The sequence below is a fragment of the Daphnia carinata genome, chromosome 6 (assembly GCF_022539665.2).
Source record: "Daphnia carinata strain CSIRO-1 chromosome 6, CSIRO_AGI_Dcar_HiC_V3, whole genome shotgun sequence".
Lineage (NCBI taxonomy): Eukaryota > Metazoa > Arthropoda > Branchiopoda > Diplostraca > Daphniidae > Daphnia > Daphnia carinata.
The window spans coordinates 3,141,509-3,161,419 of NC_081336.1; the positions used below are offsets into that span (position 1 = coordinate 3,141,509).

General features: G+C 41.0%; 6 protein-coding genes and 1 long non-coding RNA gene across 9 annotated transcripts; 5 read left to right on the forward strand and 2 right to left on the reverse strand.

Moving 5' to 3' along the window:
* Window positions 1–615: 615 nt before the first annotated feature.
* On the reverse strand, window positions 616–4,149 carry LOC130689555 (protein O-mannosyl-transferase TMTC1-like). Its single transcript, XM_059495732.1, has 13 exons — window positions 3,869–4,149; window positions 3,602–3,779; window positions 3,459–3,532; window positions 3,111–3,269; window positions 2,822–2,927; window positions 2,559–2,662; window positions 2,296–2,485; window positions 2,105–2,214; window positions 1,751–2,011; window positions 1,545–1,658; window positions 1,133–1,318; window positions 912–1,051; window positions 616–804 (listed from the first exon to the last, which is right to left on the reverse strand). The coding sequence occupies exons 1-13, from the start codon at window positions 4,147–4,149 to the stop codon at window positions 698–700; spliced, it is 2,010 nt and encodes a 669-aa protein (XP_059351715.1). The 3' UTR covers window positions 616–697.
* LOC132088060 (uncharacterized) lies at window positions 3,631–5,418 on the forward strand. 2 transcript variants are annotated; one of them, XR_009421208.1, is made up of 2 exons: window positions 3,631–3,769; window positions 3,840–5,418. It is a non-coding gene; the product is annotated as an uncharacterized LOC132088060 (long non-coding RNA). The 2 variants fall into 2 exon arrangements; XR_009421209.1 differs by having other exon boundaries at window positions 3,634–3,769; window positions 3,845–5,418.
* Window positions 5,419–5,502: 84 nt separating this feature from the next.
* LOC130689548 (periodic tryptophan protein 2 homolog) lies at window positions 5,503–8,779 on the forward strand. Its single transcript, XM_057512486.2, has 7 exons — window positions 5,503–6,249; window positions 6,311–6,847; window positions 6,910–7,207; window positions 7,271–7,511; window positions 7,574–7,750; window positions 7,817–8,060; window positions 8,120–8,779. Exons 1-7 carry the CDS (start codon window positions 5,565–5,567, stop codon window positions 8,713–8,715), a joined length of 2,778 nt encoding a protein of 925 aa, XP_057368469.1. The 5' UTR covers window positions 5,503–5,564; the 3' UTR covers window positions 8,716–8,779.
* A 266-nt stretch (window positions 8,780–9,045) lies between these two features.
* LOC130689567 (solute carrier family 40 member 1-like) lies at window positions 9,046–12,222 on the forward strand. Its single transcript, XM_057512510.2, has 10 exons — window positions 9,046–9,900; window positions 9,968–10,088; window positions 10,160–10,258; window positions 10,338–10,481; window positions 10,541–10,771; window positions 10,824–10,877; window positions 10,936–11,208; window positions 11,286–11,510; window positions 11,583–11,778; window positions 11,845–12,222. Exons 1-10 carry the CDS (start codon window positions 9,799–9,801, stop codon window positions 12,017–12,019), a joined length of 1,620 nt encoding a protein of 539 aa, XP_057368493.1. The 5' UTR covers window positions 9,046–9,798; the 3' UTR covers window positions 12,020–12,222.
* On the forward strand, window positions 11,882–14,980 carry LOC130689580 (alpha-(1,3)-fucosyltransferase C-like). The gene is made up of 2 exons (XM_057512528.2): window positions 11,882–12,021; window positions 13,449–14,980. The coding sequence occupies exons 1-2, from the start codon at window positions 12,016–12,018 to the stop codon at window positions 14,691–14,693; spliced, it is 1,251 nt and encodes a 416-aa protein (XP_057368511.1). The 5' UTR covers window positions 11,882–12,015; the 3' UTR covers window positions 14,694–14,980.
* Window positions 14,981–15,057: 77 nt separating this feature from the next.
* On the forward strand, window positions 15,058–17,148 carry LOC130689573 (ataxin-10-like). Of its 2 annotated transcripts, none has more exons than XM_057512519.2 (6): window positions 15,058–15,283; window positions 15,343–15,651; window positions 15,710–15,874; window positions 15,939–16,105; window positions 16,182–16,340; window positions 16,416–17,148. In XM_057512519.2, the coding sequence occupies exons 1-6, from the start codon at window positions 15,132–15,134 to the stop codon at window positions 16,835–16,837; spliced, it is 1,374 nt and encodes a 457-aa protein (XP_057368502.1). In that variant the 5' UTR covers window positions 15,058–15,131; the 3' UTR covers window positions 16,838–17,148. The 2 variants fall into 2 exon arrangements, with proteins under 2 accessions (XP_057368502.1, XP_057368503.1); XM_057512520.2 differs by having other exon boundaries at window positions 15,140–15,283; window positions 15,363–15,651.
* On the reverse strand, window positions 17,094–18,421 carry LOC130689592 (rhomboid-related protein 4-like). The gene is made up of 2 exons (XM_057512546.2): window positions 18,115–18,421; window positions 17,094–18,048 (listed from the first exon to the last, which is right to left on the reverse strand). The coding sequence occupies exons 1-2, from the start codon at window positions 18,226–18,228 to the stop codon at window positions 17,227–17,229; spliced, it is 936 nt and encodes a 311-aa protein (XP_057368529.1). The 5' UTR covers window positions 18,229–18,421; the 3' UTR covers window positions 17,094–17,226.
* Window positions 18,422–19,911: the final 1,490 nt, after the last annotated feature.

Below are 19,911 nucleotides of genomic sequence, written 5' to 3' on the forward strand. Positions count from 1 at the left end.
ATGGCGTGGGAGAAACTATAAAAGACTAATCCATCCAATATCAAAATAATGATGTGATTATGTCCTCTCTTCGTTTTCAAGTATCAAAAATTTACGTTTCGATTTCCCATGCCTGTGTCGTTGCGGCCGTTCTTTATCGGCTGCATTTTTCTAAACAAATTGGGAGGAGTTCTTAGCCTTCTCTCGATCGTAACTCTTGCTCCGTCCTATTTCTTTCTTCTCATTAGAAATAGAGAAAATTGCGACTCGAGAGACGTATGAAATCCTCCTTAATAAGGACAGTCTTGTTCCTCCTCGTTGAAATAGTTTAGAAAACGAAAGTCATGTAGATAGGATTGGATAAAACGGAGCTGCGCAGGAACCGATATTGAAAGAAGAAACTCTCAAATCAGGTGGCATTTAGCAAGCGAAGGGCGCCAAAGAGAAAAACGTGGATTATTTAAAAAACTTATCGCGTGTTTGATTGACGTGGTCTTATAGTTCAGGAGGATCCAAGAAGTTGCGTTCAAACATGAATGTGTAAGGAAGGAAAAAAGTTGATAGGGACCTGTCGTTACCATAACATCTCTTTCGAAATGCCATAAAATTCGTGAAATGGGGGTTGAACAGTTAATTCATTTATTGTCGCTTGTATACAAAGCACGGGGATAATGGGAGGTCTATAAGGTGAATGGCATAGTCATCACGTGTTCTCATTTTAATTCTCAAGGAGAATCAAAAGAAGGTCGTTCATTGTGATGCTGTTCTTTTTAGACAAGTCGTGGCTACGTTTGTCCGTCGATCCCGTCTCGTTGATCTGATGACCTTTGATAAAAGAAAATGAATGAATGACCGTTTCATATAAAAAATACACAAAAAAAAAACAACTCAGGGATCTAAATTGCTATGATTGCGTAAACTGCGGCTCTTACCTCCTTGGACGGACGGCGGTGATCGATGGCGATCGATAGTTAAAAAATTCAGGAGCTTTTGGGCTGGTTTGTGCGTCGCGTCGAGAGATAGAGAGTCGATTAACAAAGAGATTGCCTCATCCAAATTGTGCCTGTAACAACTGCATTCGTTTTGAAAAAAAGAAAAAGGGACAATTTCAAACGTTTTTTCGTCAATGAAAACAGTGAAATTTTATAGTTACATGTTGATGACGGCCAAATTGTATCGAGCGTGAACGTGTCTAAAATGCACGGCCAGCGCTTGCAGGAAATGTCTTTCGGCTTCATCGACCAACTGTTTGCGTTCTATATCGGTAGCCGGACCCGCTGAACGGCCTAGTAGCAACGTTCCCAAGTTATTGTGAGCGCTCGAATAGCTCGGCCATAACCTAGCAATTACAAATCCAAACTTGTTTGTTATCGTTAGCCCTTATTATAATTACCACAACAACTAAGAGGGGAGAGCGTGTGCCTAGAGCAAGTTGCAAAACGATATTGCGGGGCTCCATGTTCTGCTCGTTTGGAAATTTTATTTGAAAACGCCTCTTTCAGGGACGTTCTATTCTCGGGGGTTTTATTAGTGAAAACAGCTCGATCGGCCCGATATATAATTACTGGATGGCTCGACGATAGTGAAGCATCGCTTGATCCCAGTCGCCTAAATCTCTTTGAAGATTGGCGTAATTGTAGTGGATTTTGGCGTTGTGCGGCATTGTTCTCAATCCGGAACTGTGGAAAATAACATGTCAAATGCCATCAATTGTCATGGCATGCCATCAATTGTCATGTTGGTCTTATTTTATTGACATTCAAATGCTTACGAGAAGAGTGTCTTCCTGGAACTCCATTCCTCATTACGGACAAGTGTCTTGGTTAGCAACGAAGTGGCTGTGACCACTGTCGAAATGACGATCAATCGCCTCATTAATTTTGGCCAGCAAAGTTCTCCTTCCGTCCTGCCGGATCGTTTGATCTTTTGAATCAATCCCGCCCGAGCCATCCCTTGATTGACGTCGCCAACGTTTTCCGTTATTATTAGCAAGTTGTCCAGTCCGTGCCCGACGAGCAAACAGAACCCCAAACTTGTCTCCGGCAAGTTTTCAAATCATAACGAGAACAAACGAAATTGCACGTAAAGCAAAACACGTAATTGCGAGAACATGTTCACTTCGAACCTGGGCATGTAGAGCAGCCGTTCTGCTACGACGAACCCGACAGCGTAGAAGAGATTGGAACAAGGGACCATCGGAATAGTCATGACTAACAAGCTCCAAATGACGATTTTCTATCCAAAATACAATCAAAATGAATAATGAACGTACAAGTATTGACCTACGTTTTCAGTCAGTTGAATAATTTAGTTCACGTTGCTTCGATTGAATGCGACGACGGCCACGAGAGCGACGCACGTGTAGAATAAAAGCGAGAGAGCGTTTCTCCCGTCCGACCAGCTCACGATAGCCGGAATGGAGCCCGTCTGCCAATCGTAGCTCAAACTGACGGGGGCCAACAGCAATCCCATATTGACAACGGGCAGGTAGAGTAAACTTAATACCCTGTATCAGCGTGCGTAAAATCAAATTCATCTGTCAGGAAAAATAATGCCGTATGTTGCCCACCCAACGTCACCTCGTTAAAAAATGATGGGAAAGAGCCAACGGATTGTCCTGATCGGAAAAGGTGGGCAGCTGTCCGTTGAGTATCGAGACTCTCCACAAAGTCAGTGCGATGATCTGGAGAATTCAATGTAATTTCAATGTAATTTGAAAAAAAAACGAACATGGAAAAGTCGACATCGTTTAAAGGTCGTAATGATTTTTTTAGCTTAGTCTGAAATTTTTTATTTGAAGGTTCAAAAGCCTTCAATTATCTATGATATTAAACATGTATACCGCTATGCCAGTGCCAGTGAATCGGTGAAATTGGCTGATTTTCCAGCATGTCACGGGCGATGAATCCGGAGCAGGGCGGGTCCGTTTATCCTCCAATCTAAAATGCGTGTAATCGGATTTTTAACCTTCATTTTCGAATCCGAAGCTATTATTATTTATTCTATTCTTTTTTTATAATGTTCCATGAAAATAATTCCGTAAAGATCCCCACCCAGTAATAAAAAACGCCGTTCTTCCCTTTAGCAATTTAAACAAATTAGAAAGCCGATTGAAAAGAAATCAAGCTGACTTGTAATGGGAAGTGGTGGTGACGTCAAAGATTAAAGCGACAGGCAGAGCGGCTATGCCGTGCTCTTTGGCCGTCAGTGACGCCCAGCCTAAAATCACGCTCGACGCCCAGCGAAAGCATTGACGACCGGCACGGAACTCCTCGCCTCCTTCCATCAACCTAAAGGGTGTAATCGAGTTACGTAAGAAATCGATATGCTCAGCGGAAAACCGCACATTATCAGACGAGGATAAATCACTTGAATTCCAAACGATAGACGTCGTCATGGAGAAATCTACTTCCACCTTTAGGTATCACATACATTCGCCCTCATAATAGCGCACTCCTCTTACGCCTAATAGGCATTACCTGTGATAGCAAGAGAACGACAAAAGGAAGAAAAGCGTGGCGAGGATATCCGCACGGCCTACAATTCCAGCGACCTACGTCAAAGTAAACGTCAAAATGATTTTTTTAATCACATTTTTTTGTTTGGAATAGAATATAATTACGGCTTCCGTATGGATAGAATGAATTGCAAAGAGACTGGCACTCATTAAACTTGTGCGCAAAGTTGTTTGCAGTCGATGTCGGCAAATCCGCGCGAAGGTGATTATGACGGCGCCGTGGAGTGCGACGTTAACGACGTGATACCCGAAAGGATTGAACCCACCGACGAGGTAATTCCATCTTGAAAAAAATTGTGAAATCTCTCTTGAGCTAGCTGTCTTTTTCGATCATAAATCCAAGGAAAGTCGGGCAAGCTGTTGGATTTTTACCTGAACGACAGCACCGTTAGAGGGCGATAAGATTTATGGCTTTTGACGTCGGAAAGAGCTGTTCCCCAGAAATCGTTGGACCAAATGCTGCTTTTGCTTGTTCCCCTACCGTCAGTAGCACCTCCTCCGCTGGATGTGACATCTTCGTTATACCTGATGGCACTGAGATCGTCGTGGACGAAATCGCCGCCTAGCGAATTGGCGAACACCAAACAGCCCATCAATAAAGGTAGAGAGTAATACAGCCGGCTTTCGGAAGCCGGAAGCTGATCGGCACTCATCGTGTGTCCGGATCATGAACTACGATCACTTCACTTGCCAATCGCGTTCGTTAAAAAAAAAGATAAATATGAAATGTGAACCGGTGTGCGGACTGTTGCCAACTGCTGGAGCGTCCACTCCATCAGCTGGAGTCATTCTACGTTTGACTGCTATTGCTATACGATGATATGGTACAACACACACAAATGCATTACCTTTCGCATTCCTTCTGACGAGGCGTTCGTGACGGCGCCTGCGTCTTAGACTACAAATGCCCTTCTTGTCTTTTTTCTTTTGGCTTTTCATTTTTTTCATTTCTTTTATTTTTGTTTAAATCAGCGATCGTTATACTCTCTTTTTTTTTAAATTTATTTTGCAGTTTCAACATTTCACATGACTATCAGCCGACCAAGTGAGGCGTCTTAATGCGCCATTGATTTTTTTTTTGTTGGCGAAGTCATCGTGTCCGATGATCCTTTACGAGGTACAAGCAGTACATCAACTCGTTACGTACCATCCAAGTTGCGTTTGAAATGGAAAATGGCAATGAAATGCAGTCGAGCACGAGTGACGACTGAGCTTAACCTCCCACGCCAGTCATTCGCCTTTCTGTGTAATCTCATATCTAATACTAGCGTCAAATTGAAAATTGCTAGTGCAACAAATTAAATTGCAGAGCTCGTTCTGTTCGAATTTGGTTCCGAATCTCAATTGAATGCGACTGGATTCTAGAAAATTCCTTTATTTCTTTTTAGTTGAAATTTTTTTGCTTGATCGCTTTTACTGATCACGTTTAAAGTCCACGCACTTGAATGTCGGCTTTTGATGTCATGATTTCTGTATATACCACAAGAACCAGCCGAGAAGTAATCGCAGTTCGGGTCGTTCAAGCGGCATTCAATTCGATCCACTCAAAACTCTGCTGTCTCATTTCTTTTTCTTTCCGATTCTATGGTTCGAATCAAAGAGTCTACATCGCCATCAATGCTTGTATTTTTTCGTTTTGACGTATAGCTACGACCGTTCTATCCATTTCACCGTAAATAATTCTTTGGTAACGATCTCCCCTCAACCAATATTTTGAAAAATGATTCCCTCCTTGTTTCCTTTATATTTAATGAATTTTTTTTTTACTTATTCTTTGATCGACTTTTTATCAATAAATTTTTTATCGTGGTAGCTTTTAAGCAGCTAAAATCTGTAGGTAGAGGAAACGTGGTTCATTATTCCAGCTTCTGTAGTAGTTGGATAGTGTGTAAAAATAAAAAATAAAATATCTATTTTCCACAGCCTCCTCAAGATGGCGTTACTGAAGGAGCAAATTTTATCGTGCAGAAAATTGGTGGCAACTGCACGGGCCTTTAATGGCAAACTAGTCTAGCAGACGTGTGTGAATTTTGACAACACGTGGTTTGATCGTGAAACAACACGAACCATGCGTTTCTCTTACAAATTTTCCCAGTTATTGGGAACAGTTTATCGAAAAGGAAATATAATATTTTCACAAAATGGTGACAGTGTTCTCGCACCAGTGGGCAACAAAATATCAATCTACGACCTGAAAAACAATAAATCAGAGACTCTGCCGATTGAGAGTCGATTCAATTATACAGCCATCGCATTGTCACCTAACGGTGTAATTTTGATAGCTATTAACGAAGATGGTGAGGCGGATGTAATCAGTCTTCTCAACAAGATCATCATTCACAAATTTCGCTTCAATCGCCCAATATTGGCTGTAAAGTTCAGTCCAAATGGCAAGTTTTTTGCACTCACAAAAGAAAATGATTTATTGGTCTATCATTCTCCCGGAACAAAAAGAGAATACAATCCCTTTGTGTTGGAAAGGACATTTCATGGTTTTTTTGATGAAACAACCTGCCTTGATTGGTCCTCAGACTCAAGATTCCTGATAGTTGGATCCAAAGATATGTCTGCACGGGTTTTTTCGATACAAAGAATTTTGCATTTCAAGAAATTCCTTTTGGGTGGCCATACTGATGCTGTTGTTGGTTGTTTCTTTGAACGGGATTCCATGGATGCTTACACAGTTGCCAAAAATGGATCAGTGTCAATTTGGGAGTTCAGCCATGACATAGATAGTCTAAAAAAAGATGGAGGTACTGGCTTTGGTTAATGATTTGTAAATGTTCTTAAGTATTCTAAGATTTTTTCCTTCAGAGCTTCCTGAGAAAAAGGCTTCCGAAACTGAAGGTGCTGAACAAATGGAAGAAGAAGACCTTGAAGAAGGTGATGATCCTACAGATTCTAAGAGCAAATCAAAGGAGGATGAAAAAGAAGAAAAGGAAAATTATTTCTACAAGCGATTGGCCAGGCACTTTGTTTCAGACACATTCAAAGGAGAGAAAGGAGTTTCAATGTTCAACATCACTCTGACTTCTGCTGCTTATATGCCGTCCACCAAATTGCTAGTCACGGGTTATAGCCACGGCGCCTTTTTGTTGCATGAGATGCCTGAAGTCAACCTCATCCATTCATTGAAAATATCCAATCAGCATATCAGCTCTATTGCCATCAATCCGACTGGAGACTGGATCGCTCTCGGCTGTGCTGATATGGGCCAGCTTTTGGTCTGGGAATGGCAGAGTGAAACTTATGTTATGAAACAGCAGGGACATTTTGACACGATGAGCGCAGTTGCCTATTCCCCGGATGGATCATACTTGGCTACTGGAGGTCGAGATTCCAAAGTTAAAGGTATTAACTTTGCATGCATGAAGCTTGTATAACCAATCATTACATTTAAATTCAAACACTAGTGTGGGATACCAATACTGGTTTTTCGTTTGTGACGTTTACCGAACACACATCGACGATCACGGGTGTTGCATTTACTCAGACGGGTCGAGCACTGCTGTCATCTTCGCTGGATGGTACAGTCAGAGCGTTCGATATGGCTAGATACAGAAATTTTCGAACATTTACGTCGCCCAAACCTGCACAGTTTTCCTGTTTGTCTATTGACGTTAGCGGTGACTTGGTCGCAGCTGGTGCACAGGACACATTTGACGTCTATCTGTGGTCACTTCAAACAGGCAAATTGCTGGAAGTGTTGAGGTAATATATGACCTCATCTTGGTTTAGATTAAAAACATCTCTTTAACCTTGCTTTTTTTTTAGCGGTCATGAAGGACCAGTGAGCAGTTTGTGTTTCAGTCCTAGTCCCTCAAGCAGTCTGTTGGTGAGTGTGTCATGGGACAAAACGTTGCGAATCTGGGATGCCGTTTCTTCGGCCGCGTCGCTTACTCGCGAGACTGTCAACTTGACTTCAGATGGATTAGCAGTTTGCTTCCGACCTGACGGAAAACAAGTGGCTGTGGCAACGTTAGATGGACACATATCCATCTTTGATCCACTGCAGGTGTTAAAATTCAACAAAATATTGTTTATTTGATTTTGTTTCAATATCAATTCCTTGTGCAGGCGACTCAATTGCTAACGATTGAAGGACGCAATGATTTAGGCAGTGGGAAATCTGACACTGATTCTGTTACTGCAAAGAAAAATTTGCAGGGGAAAGCGTTCAATACCCTTTGTTACACGGCCGATGGCGAATGCTTGCTAGCGGCTGGGCAATCTAAAAACATTTGCATCTATCAGGTACTACTATTCTAGAGCAAAAGCTAGAATTTGAAACTGGTTATTAATTGTGTTCTTTCATATCAGGTGATGGAAAAGATTCTGGTTAAAAAGTACGAAATTACACAAAATCGTTCACTGGATGGGATGGACGATATCATCAATCGTAAGAAAATGACTGAATTTGGCAATATGGCTTTGGTTGAAGAACGTGAAGATCGTCACAACGGCCCGGTTGCTCTGCGTCTTCCTGGTGTCCGTTCAGGAGACATGGCCTCACGATCCTTCAAACCAGAAGTCCGTGTTTCACAGTTACAGTTTTCGCCAAATGGTAAAACCTCCAGTTAAGTTCGGATAGTCTTAAAAATCAACCTGTTTCTTGTTATTTAGGGCGGGCTTTTGCTGCCACAACCACAGAAGGACTACTTGTCTATTCTCTCGATACCAACCTCGTCTTTGAGCCTTTTGATTTATCAGAAGACATCACTCCAAAGACCATCCGGAACGCCCTAAAATCTAAGGACTATAGCCGCTCGTTTGTTATGGCCCTGAAACTCAATGAGGCTAAATTAACGAGAGAGGTGTATGAAACGATACCGCCTGATTCAATTGCCATTGTAGTCCAAACGCTGCCCTCTTCGTATGTCGAACGCGTCCTAGGATTCATTGTCAATCAAATGGACACCACACCTCATATCGAGTTCCACCTCAAGTGGATGGTTGCCATCTTCTACGAACATGGTACCATCCTGCAGCAAAGGACACCTTCCACTGTGTCTGTCCTTCGCTCGATCCAGAAGACAGTGGGTCGCAAATTCGAGGATCTTTCCAAGATCTGCCAACACAATCGTTACACTCTTCAGTACCTTTTAGCCCTAGGTGGTACCGCCCAAAAGCGAACAGTGGGTAGTATAATGAGCATCGAAGATGGGGATGAAGAAGATTCAGATGAGGATGAAGGAATGGATGAAGAAATGGAAACGTAAAAATCGACAAATGCATCGCGTTTAAAACAGAGTTTCAAAATAAAACGAAAAGAGTAACGTCACACTCAGCTTGTGTCCTGCTTGTTCCTTGGATTCGAGTTTGGCAGTGCACCTTCATTTTGCTTTCCGATCGATTGCTTTGTTCCTGTTGCAGGAGGCATGGGTTGGAATTTCAATCACAGTTCGCGCTGCCATAAAGTTGAGCTTAGAGCACCAGATGGCAGCGCGAATGAACACCCTTACGCAATCAGCTGATTGGCGGTCTGCCTGCGTTCGTTTCAGTTGCACTCGATAACATCAGGTCTATCATCCATAGGAGATCCAACACGTTGTTTCGTAAATCGGCCTTGGAGGTAAGTAGCAATTTAAGACATCTATAATAAGGGATTTTGAAGTGCATAGTTTAAACAAGGAAATATTACTACGTTAGACTGTAAATATTTGGTTTTCATATGGTTGCTCAACCATTGAAACCACAAGTATCGCTTCCAAAATTTATCAGTTCATTCCGATTGTTTGAATGTGATTGAAGAAGCCGCTATTGCTATAAAACATTATCTCGGTAAACATGACACATGAGCAGCACAATGTGTTGTGTAACTTGAATTGGTCAAGGTTTTCTTCTTTGAAGAAACCATTCGAAGCGAACAGACCGTTTTTTTTTTTTTCAGAAATGGCGCCTATTTGAGCATCCTTATTGTTTGTCAAACAAGGATGTATAGAAAGATTTTGCTTATTAGCGATATTACAAGATTGTCAAGAGTTGACATGTAACGTAACATGAAAATTTATTGAACAATATCACTTACGTTTTACGGCGGTTCGAATTTATAGTGCCCTTTTTAATTCTGTTGCATGTTTGGTTGTCATAGTAACATAAAGTTAGTCATTGTGTTGTAGATACGATAACTAACAACTTAAAGGTTGTCTTTAAGGATAAATGGTATTGCCAACATACCCGTCACATACCTCAAGTGCCGTGAACAACGAGAAGCTATCTTTGTTAGTGAAATTACCTTACCTTATTGCTTGAGATCTTTGAAAGCTATAGGGCATCTTCACACCTGATCAGGGTAGAAAGAAATGGCCTCTTGTTTCCGAGATCTGCCTTGGAAACTCTACGCCAGCCGTGTGATTTCAGCATGGGGCGATCGCATGTGGATGTTCGCTGTCGGCTTGTTCATGGTTTGCCTTTGTTTTTAATGTAATAATTAGATTGCTATGCATTACCCATTGCCTTTTTGCCCTACAGGTGGAACTGTCACCAGGATCGCTTAAATGGCCTGCCATCTACGGATTAACACAGTCGCTTGCCGTCGTTTTTGCGGGTTCAACCATTGGGCGTTGGGTAGATCTCAATCCCCGATGGAAAGGTACATAAATTTTTTTGTTTCATTGAGCTAATGGGTCAAACAGTATCGCCAGGTATTCGTTAATTTAACAGCCGCCCAGATATCACTCGTAGTGCAAAATCTTCTTGTGGTTGCCTCGTCCGTCTGTGTTGGGTTGACATTCTATTTCAGAGAAATACTAGTAAAGGAAGGTACGTACTGTGCATTAGTAGATGTTCAATTCGAGCTCCGAATTATCACTGATTAATTATTCACGTTTTCGTTTTACAGCTAGTGGATGGGGTCTTACGGCTGCCTGCAGCCTTATTGTAATTCTGGGAACTCTGGCAAATTTGGCTTCGGTTGCATCGTCCATTGTCGTTTACAAAGATTGGGTTGTTATCATCGCTGGGGGTGATAGTCAAAAGCTGGCGAGTAAGTCCGAATCACGTTTCAGCTCTAATTCTAATTACCAATAATTTTATTTTGAAAAGGTATAAACTCTACGTGTCGTTCGATTGATTTGGCTACCAACATGATTGCACCCATAGCCGTTGGACAAGTCATGTATTTCGTTTCACATATCGTGGCAGCCACAACTATTGCTTCATGGAATGTGTTGTCTTTCTTCATCGAGTGCTTTTTGCTATGGAGAATCTATCTAGAGTTTCCGAATTTGGCCATTAAAGACAAGGCTGTTGTTAGTGAAAAACAACCATTACAAGGTATACACTGCAGGCTTCAAATAGCTTATCATATTGACTCCCGTTGCCTTAGGATCTAATGATAAAGAATCAGATCAACCAACAACTGACGTTTACCTCAATAAGGGTATGTGACTGTGACCTTAAATTTATTTAATTATATTTAACGATGGTTGGTATTTAAGGTTCCGACAGAGGCTTTTTCGCCAAGCGCTTTGGTGGATTCCTGGCAAGTTGGCGAATCTACTTCAGCCACGACGTGCGCAATGCTGGAATCGGTCTCGCGTGCCTGTACATGACAGTGCTGGGATTCGATTCCATCACAATGGGCTATTCTTATTCGCAAGGTGTGCCAGAGAGCATTCTCGGCATTCTGCTAGCTGTGGGGGCTGCAATGGGTCTTCTGGGCAGTATAGCTTTCCCGTCTTTCGTGCGCTGCATGGGTGTTGAACGAACTGGTAACAAAAGTCACACTACCTTTGGATTCATTTTGGCATTGTTAATATTATCGTTTTGTTTGGGCCGTTTTTTAAAGGATTGTACGGTTTCGCTTTGGAAATAGCCTGTCTCTCCTTGTGCGTCGCTTCCGTTTGGGCACCTGGTACGCCTTTCGATCCATCTATAGAAGCGATATCCACCATCAGAGACCCCTTTACTTTTCATAACACAAGCAGTAACTCAACAGGAATTTATCAAGAAGGTCCAGAGTCTTACACTTCTGTGATCCTTTTGTTGTCTGGCATCATCTTAGCTAGATTTGGTATTTATAAATGCTTCATACCAGTTTTCAGTTTATTTTCATCATAATGGAGATGTTTTCGATACTATCCAGGGCTGTGGGTGGCTGACTTGAGCGTCAATCAAGTTTTGCAACAGGTGGACGACCAGATTCGAGGCACAATCAATGGTGTACAAAGCTCAATAAATATGATCTTTGACACTGCCAAGTTTCTGCTAGTCATTGCCTGTCCTTGGCCTCAGACATTCGGAATTCTTGTCTGCATCTCGTTTACTGCTATATGTGCAGGGTAAACTTAAATGTTGTAAGAAAGTTCCTTATAGATTGTCTTTTAATAGCACTAAAATTTATGCAGGTGGGCTTTTTTCGCTTCATATTCCTTGAAGGTGCGTGGACATTTGCTACCCTTCCACAAGGTTATCGATACCATTCCACCGGAACAAATCCATCAAATCAAATTGGAGGCAAAAGATGATAAGAACGACGAAGATGATGCCCCTCGAAATAGTTTGTCGCTCTCCCAAACATGAAAGTAGGCAAACTACACTTATACACCTTAACGTATTGTGTGCAAACTTCTAGTGTAAGTTTCAATAACCAAACCCAGATCAGTGATTAGCTTTAACTATAGATCTATTACCGTTGCCAATGTTATGCATTTATTTTTCAATGTGAAATAACCAATAGAATGTGATGCTTCCTGTGGCACTAGTTGCACAGAGCTTCAAATGAAGAGTAGAACATTTTCGCGTGGGGAAAAGCGTAGCCGATAAATTCTTTTGCAGCGAGAATTTCACAACCCTTAGATTTTTCCCATACTATTACTTTCGATTGGGATCTTGTGACACTAAGTGCAAAGCACCGGCTAATAGTTCAGCTTAGTAGACTGTTACATATCTAATCGAAAGCTCGCAGGAAAATTGCCCTTCTTTATTATTTTTTTTTTGTCCAATTATATTTGAAGGCCGCAATTCAATACCAAAGCTAATGAGATTTTTCTATATTGCTACCGTACAACTCATATTCATAAATAACGATTACTTCTATTTCTTTTTTTCTATTTTCGTATTTTTTTTCTTTGATAAAGTACTGCACGAACTAGAAATTTCAACATGCTCGAACGCGTCGCTTAAACTCCACCATCTGCCATTTCTAGAACGTAAGTTCGTTTTAACACTAAGTAAAAAAGGGAAGAGAAGAGTATACCGTAGGCCAATGACTCGACATATTTATAGGGTCTCAGGGTACTCAGGGGGGGAATTAAAAAAAAAACAGTTTATGATACTACAGCCATGCCTTACCTTCGATGCGAGTGTGTTGTCACGAAATGCTTTCTTCCAAATCCCAATTACATTACCAGGAAACAAGATTTTAATCATTGTCTAGCGTTCAGACGTGTTCCGTTTTAATAGAATAACGCCCATAATATGCTTGCATGTAATATCCCTGCAGACATGCACTGGAAAACTGTAAGGACAAAAAAATCGTGTAAATAACCACGTGCGGTTCCGTCTTTTAACAACATACGCGTCCGTTTCGCATTCTGTCTCGGTCTTGGGATTTTTATTTGGGTACGAACACACAAAGAATAGCGGTACACCTGCTGTTGGTTGGGCAAACGTCGCCAGTCTATGAACGAAACGCGGGTGTTTCACTTTCAATTTCAACTAATGGCGCGTTCCAGAACGACGACCTTGCCTAAAATTGAATGCAGCGTTGTCCACCTGGAACCACTTCACAGTTTTCTCCTGTCACCCGGCATCAGGTATTCAGTAATTCAGGAAACTGGGTTGCAGAAGGTTCATCCAAAACCATGTTCAGAAAAAGGACAATATGATTAAACGAACAAGTGCCCTATCGGCATTAAATTATAAAAAAGTTTTTCTCTGTTTTTTGCTTTTTCAAGTGATGTGCATCGTTGTATTTTTGATACAGTCAAATCTCGTTTTTAATCTGCAGAACATTTACCGTGTATTGTTGAAAACAATCAAGAAACGTGACAATAAAACCATCCTGATATGGAACAGTCCGAATCGGATAGAAACGGCAGCTTTTGGGTTAGGTCACGAACCCTTCGTTCAGCATGGATGCGAAGTGTCAACCTGCGTAGTCTTTGACAACGCATCAGTTTTGCCACTGGAAGATTACGATGCCATCATCGTGAACATTCAGGAACTGTGGAAAATTGGCATGCCCAATTTTAATAGGCAAAAACACCAAAGATTGGTTTTCCTTACGCAAGAATCGCCGACTACTCTACCATATTTCCAATCCCAACTAGTTGGAAATTTATTCAACTGGACAATGAGTTATAAACTCAATTCGGATGTCTTGTTACTTTACGGTCGTATCCGACCAGGACCAAAAGCTCCCAACACTCTTGCGGATACGCACAAAATGATGGAAGAAATGCATTTGCAACCAGCTAGGAACTACGCTGCCAACAAAACTCGACAGGTGGTTTGGATGGCGTCTCATTGCAACACAAAAAGTTTGCGAGAGACGTACGTCCGAGAACTGAGTAAATTCATTTCGGTGGATGTGTATGGTGGATGCGGCAATTTTAGTTGTGATAGAAATGGCACCCACTGGCTATCTCACCCAGAGTGTTACGACAAATTGGAAGCTGAATACAAGTTCTACTTGTCCTTCGAAAACTCCATTTGCACTGATTACGCCACAGAGAAATTCTTTGAAATTATGAAACGTCGGGTGATACCAGTGGTTTACGGAGGCGCTAATTATAGTGTCTTAGCACCCCATCATTCTTATATTAATGTTTTGGATTTTGAAACACCAGAAAAACTGGCTCAGTACTTGCGTTTCCTGGATGAAAATGACATGTTCTATAACGAGTATTTCTGGTGGAAGCAACACTATGAGGTTGAGGCTGGTGTGAATCAAATGGCGCGACATGGCTTCTGCGATCTGTGCAAGAAGCTTCATCAGGATGAGGACGTAATCAAGTATTATCCTGAATTGATCTCTGAGTGGCATCCAAGCACTCAGTGTAAGTATTTTGGCTCTTGGGAAAGAACCACGACAACCACCTCTACCACAGAAACCAGTAGCACTACCCAAAGCATAACGACAAGCACAATAGCCACGAACAGCTCTAATAGCACGAATGCCACAGGTGAACAATACACACCGAGATTGCATAAGAATATGCTCGGTTATGTCATGCAGCGACTTCTGCCTTAAGAGATTTCAAGTCTTACGTCAACCAGATTTGCTAACCCCACTGTGACACTGAAAAATAACTCTGGCTACATAAAAGCAACTAATGCAAACGATCTAAAAATATTAACGCAAATGTAAAATGGAGAACTTCTGCATTTATGCACACCTGTTTTTAAGCAACTTCAGTTAAATTAGCCGTCAACCCAGTTACGTTGTTCTGGTGACAGCCATTGCCTTTATAGTATTCGATAATTGATTAAAAAGTTGTGTTACGCTAATAATTCAAAAATTACTAATAACAAAAACTGAATGACCAGTTGAATTTTATCCCTACCTGCCTGTTATTAGAAAATTGGCAACATTCATTCACCACAGAACTGTTTTGTTTAGCTTTTAACTCAGTAACACAACTCAGAAGACAAGGTTAAGCTAAAAACCTGATATACTGTACATACCAAAATGAGTATTGTTTCAAAGGATTCGTTTTGGGTTGAATTCGAAAATACATTGACGGATAAAGTGCTTAATTTGAGTGCGTCACATGAAAATTATCAATCCTTACTGCGCGAGCTGGAGACTTTAACTCGATTGACACTTGAGGATGATTTTAGGTAATCAGACTGTTATAGAGAAATCATCACAATGTTCCATACATTTCTAAACCAATTAGGCTGTCAATCCCCAATAAAGTTCTACAGCTTTTGCTGAAAATCATGCAAAAATCAACTCACATTTCATTATCTGTTGAGTGTGCCCGCATCCTAAGAAATAGTTGTGGGAAAAACTGGGAAATGTTTCCTGACACATGGAATCAGTTGCTTGAAGAGTGCATGCAGCTTTTAAAAAGCTTTCTTTTGAGAGATTCTCCAGTGGAAGAAGTTGTGCTTTCTAGTATAATTCTTCAGTGTATTGGCAATCTGTTAAACTTATGGCCAAGTTTATCTGGAACTATATGGGATAATCTACAAAGTGAATTGTGGTATTACATACTTACAGTCTAGCATTCCAAAATTCTTAATTTTTTCTTTTGGTTTTAGTAACCTGATTTCACACCATGATGAAAAAATTAGTTTGCATTCATCTTGTGTCTTGTATGGATTACTCAAGAATTCTGCAACTATGAGGGAAGAAATTGTAGGCGACAAATGGAAAAACCTAGTATCTGGGTTGATTATGTCTTCCCATAAAGGGGTACTGTATTCGTAAGATTTTAAATTTTATTAAATCATTTAATGAAAGAGGGCTTAAGTGACATGTTTGCTTCAGACAATTTTCCATCAAATTATACCTGTGTGACCAAAACCTGTTAGAAAAAATGTATGAAAAGCAAGAATTAGGGTCCAAACTCCTACTCCTTCATCAGATTTCAGAATTCGCCCCAGAATGCAAAGTGGACGTCCGAAATTGGCAGTTTTTCAGCCGACTGTTTCAAGGTTTTATACTGTTATTTACACTTTTTTTTCTCTTGCTTTTAGTCACGGTTGTTGAATGTATGCATTCGCTATTCAGAAAGATCAAGCCTAATTTTGCGAACTTGCGAGAGCTCCACGATGGATTTGGAAGCAATGGAAGTGACTGGCCTGGTTGAGATATTAGCAAAAAGCTCATCGAATGATGTATGCCACCGAGAGCTTTGCCCTGATGACGACCTATTGGTTGTTACAATTGGTATATTAAAATTTTTTTTTGTTAACCGGGACTTTTTATTCGGTACACAGTAAATTCTTTTCGTTCTGCTTTCAGATTTACTCCGCAGTATCCATTGTCTAGGCCAATCAGGTTCAAACTACTTTACGGCTATTAATGATCATTTTGGATCTGTTGAGCCTCATCCGGCCTTGAATTTCAAATGCAATTTGGTGCGTTTGGTTGGGAATCTCTGTTTCAAAAATCCTATTGCCCAAGAGCGAGTCCGTGAGCTTGAAGCAATCGCGCCGCTTTTGGAGTGCTGCAACTTGGATGCCCGTAACCCATTCATCCAACAGTGGTCTATTCTTGCGATTCGCAATTTATGTGAAAAGAACACAGCTAACCAAAAAATCATTGGATCGATGAGTCAAAGAGGGGTTGTCCAGCCTGACCTCTTGGAAGATCTCGGTATGGTGGTTGAGGCAACCGATTCGGGGATTTCCCTCCGTACGGCTGGGTTAAATCAAAACCCATAATCTCTCCACCGCTAGAAGAGGGAACGTCCGGGTGACGCAAATAAACAATACATTTTGGTTGGTATCTATCTTAAGAATCATCGCCGATGCCAAACCGAAGAGATAGCTACCCTGTAGCAGCACCTTCTTAAATTGGTGGGCTTCGTGATCAGTTCGTTTTTCCTTTTATCTTCGGATATGCAGTGTTTTATGAACGAGCATTTTAAACAAACCAGTAGATAACCCACATGTTACGCCCAGGATCTCTACGAAAATGTTCTTGTTAAAATATCACAAATGTATTGGCTCAAGCAATAGACAACGGATGAGAATTATTGTATAGATTATGTGAGGTGAAGAGAAATTTGATTGGTTGAAAGCAAAATGAATACAAAATACATGAAGGCAAGTTACGTGATGTTGAAACGATTTAACCTTCTTCGTCTGACTTCATCTTGATCCAGGGGTGCGCTATCGGGATTAACTCCAGATCTTTCTTCGGTTTGTAAGGTCTCATAGCTCCGCCGAATAGCTTCATCGTAGTCAGCATCATTTATGTCATTTGAAATATTCCACCCGTAAGTTTGGCCTGCTGTAGTACCGTATCCACTCACTCCCGAGCCCCAGTTACTGCTACTACGGGTTGGGGTCGCTAAAGGGTGATTAAACAACCCGAGGGCTTGGATAGGAAGGTCCATGACTAACTTTAAAGGTCCTTGAGTGTATGCGATTCCCACTAAAATGCCCGCCAAATGGCCTACAAAGGAAGTATTGGGGACCATCAGCTGAATTGCTACCAATTCCACCCATACTGCATATTTGCCAGAGACACGGAAACCAAAATATCTACGATATCCTGTATCCCAGTATGAAGTTGTCAACACCTTGAGGGCAAATATGACTCCAGAGAAGCCGATTGCACATGTTTTAAGGTATTGTTTGTCATCAAATAACTCACTTAAAATCACTTCCAGTCCCACATATGTTGCACTAGTTAAGACAGTAAACACAGTCAGGAGATAAGCAAAGTAGGGACTGCCAAAATGCTGCTCTAATGATCGACCCTTTGATAGGAATGAAAGCATGTTGTAGTAAAGGTGAAGATCATCACCATGCTCAAAGGCTGATAGTACAAGGCGTTCATACTCTCTCCATCTTAAAACAGCCTGGGCACTCAAACAGACTGTGACAGCATCCCACGAAACAGGTATGAAACCCATGTACAAGGCAACCTGAACACATAGGAAAAATGCAAGAATTTCGTGACACTCAAAATGTAAAAAAGGGAAACTTGTTACCTGTCCTGCAATGACGAGTAGGGTTACTGGTGGAAAAGTTTCAAGACCAATGTTAAAAAATTGCCACATGAGCATCAGCACACCCATTTCAATTCCTCTTCGCTGCCTTGCCATTGCTTGATTGGAAGTTTGACGTTATTTGGGATCGGTAGGCGACACAGTCTAAGCACGTCACCTAGCGAATTAAGTTTTGAGAGCACTTGGAAAGAACAATATTCATGAAGCTTGTCAAATGTCATGCTGATGCAACTTACTTGCTGTTTATTCGGTTTGTTTACAAATTTTATATTTCTTTAAGCGCCATCTCAACTTGAATTTAATAACTGCTGGGGAGTAGAACAACGTATGGGAGAAAAATCAAACCTTCGGATTAAGGAGTTGTTAAGTCTGAGTTCCCCGATAACATATAAAAAAAGAAAGAAGCCACGTTATTCGATGGGAATAAATGTGTTGCAAGGTGAAAGTTATCACAAAGTAATGGACTTTAAGGCCTTGGTGTTCATTTTGTCACCTCAATCTCAAGTCTGGAAAGAGTCCAACTGTCAGCTTCATCCATTGTTTGATAATGATCTATGCGATTGTTCTATTTCACCGAAGAAGTTTGGCTATGGGTGATAAGAAATTGCAGGACAGAGATGCCACGAGACATCGTCATGTTTTAAAATCAATCGTTCTTAACGCAAATCTTTCACCATCCTTCGAAGCTAGACAAGTCGTCACATACAGGTACAGGAGGTTGCAGTGAAATGTGTCAGGTTTGGCAAACAAAGGATAGGGAAGACCGCCACATTTTTCTGCAATATACTGTACGTACGTCTATTCTAATGCTTGCCTTAAAAAAATACTAAACGTGTTAGCATTTTGCAATAAGACGAATTGTCGAACTACGTTTGAAATTTCGAATTTTGTATTACTATAGGCTTAGAATGTACAGATAATGGAATTCCTTTTAGATAGGGCAATTTTCATTCATGTCAGTAATTAACAGATCTGTTGCTGTAATGAAAAGCAATTATTTTGTTAATCCTAGCCAATACTGAGGAGTCGACATGAGGTTGCGTTTTTTTAAAATACTGGTTTGTTTGGTCAAGGGAATGGTCTTTGCTGAAGCCGAAATAGGCGGTTGAGTAAACTGCTGACATGCTCGGCTGATGAGACTCTTGTTTTTGATTGCTTGACTTCCGTCTAGACGGCAATTCAGCTCCATTAGAGATTGCTTGACCTCTTCCATCCCAGCAGTAAAACTTTCCAGAGTAGAATTCCATTTTCCGATCAATTCAATGGTTTCGTTTTTGGTTTTGTTTTCATTTCTTTCTGTTTCCTTATTTGTATCTTGTTGTTGCGCAAACCCCCAAATGGTTAACACGTTTGCTACAATCGATAGCAAAAACTCTGCTAGGTCACTTGTTGCCGCCAGATTAGGATCGGTAATGCCGAGAACCTCTGAAGCTGCCTTGGATTGCAGATGCGATGAGCCTCTGCTGATCTGGTGATGATATTCAGTTAAAGCTGTTAGAAGTGTAGAGCAATTTGGCTTAAAATAATCGTTACACAATAATCAGTAAATAAATACCTTTTTGAAAATTAATGGATTTCATGGTTGCTTCTTCTGAATGATTCACAGTCAGCACCAACAAAACTAACGTATCCATAATCCTTCTCTGTAAATGAATTTTAGCTACCATATTTCGTTTGTGCTAAACTATTTTAAATTGTATGAAAAGCTGACTGTTTGTCGGACCTATGCTCTTAGGAGAACAACAGTGACTACAGAAGTAACTTTTTATACCTTCTGGT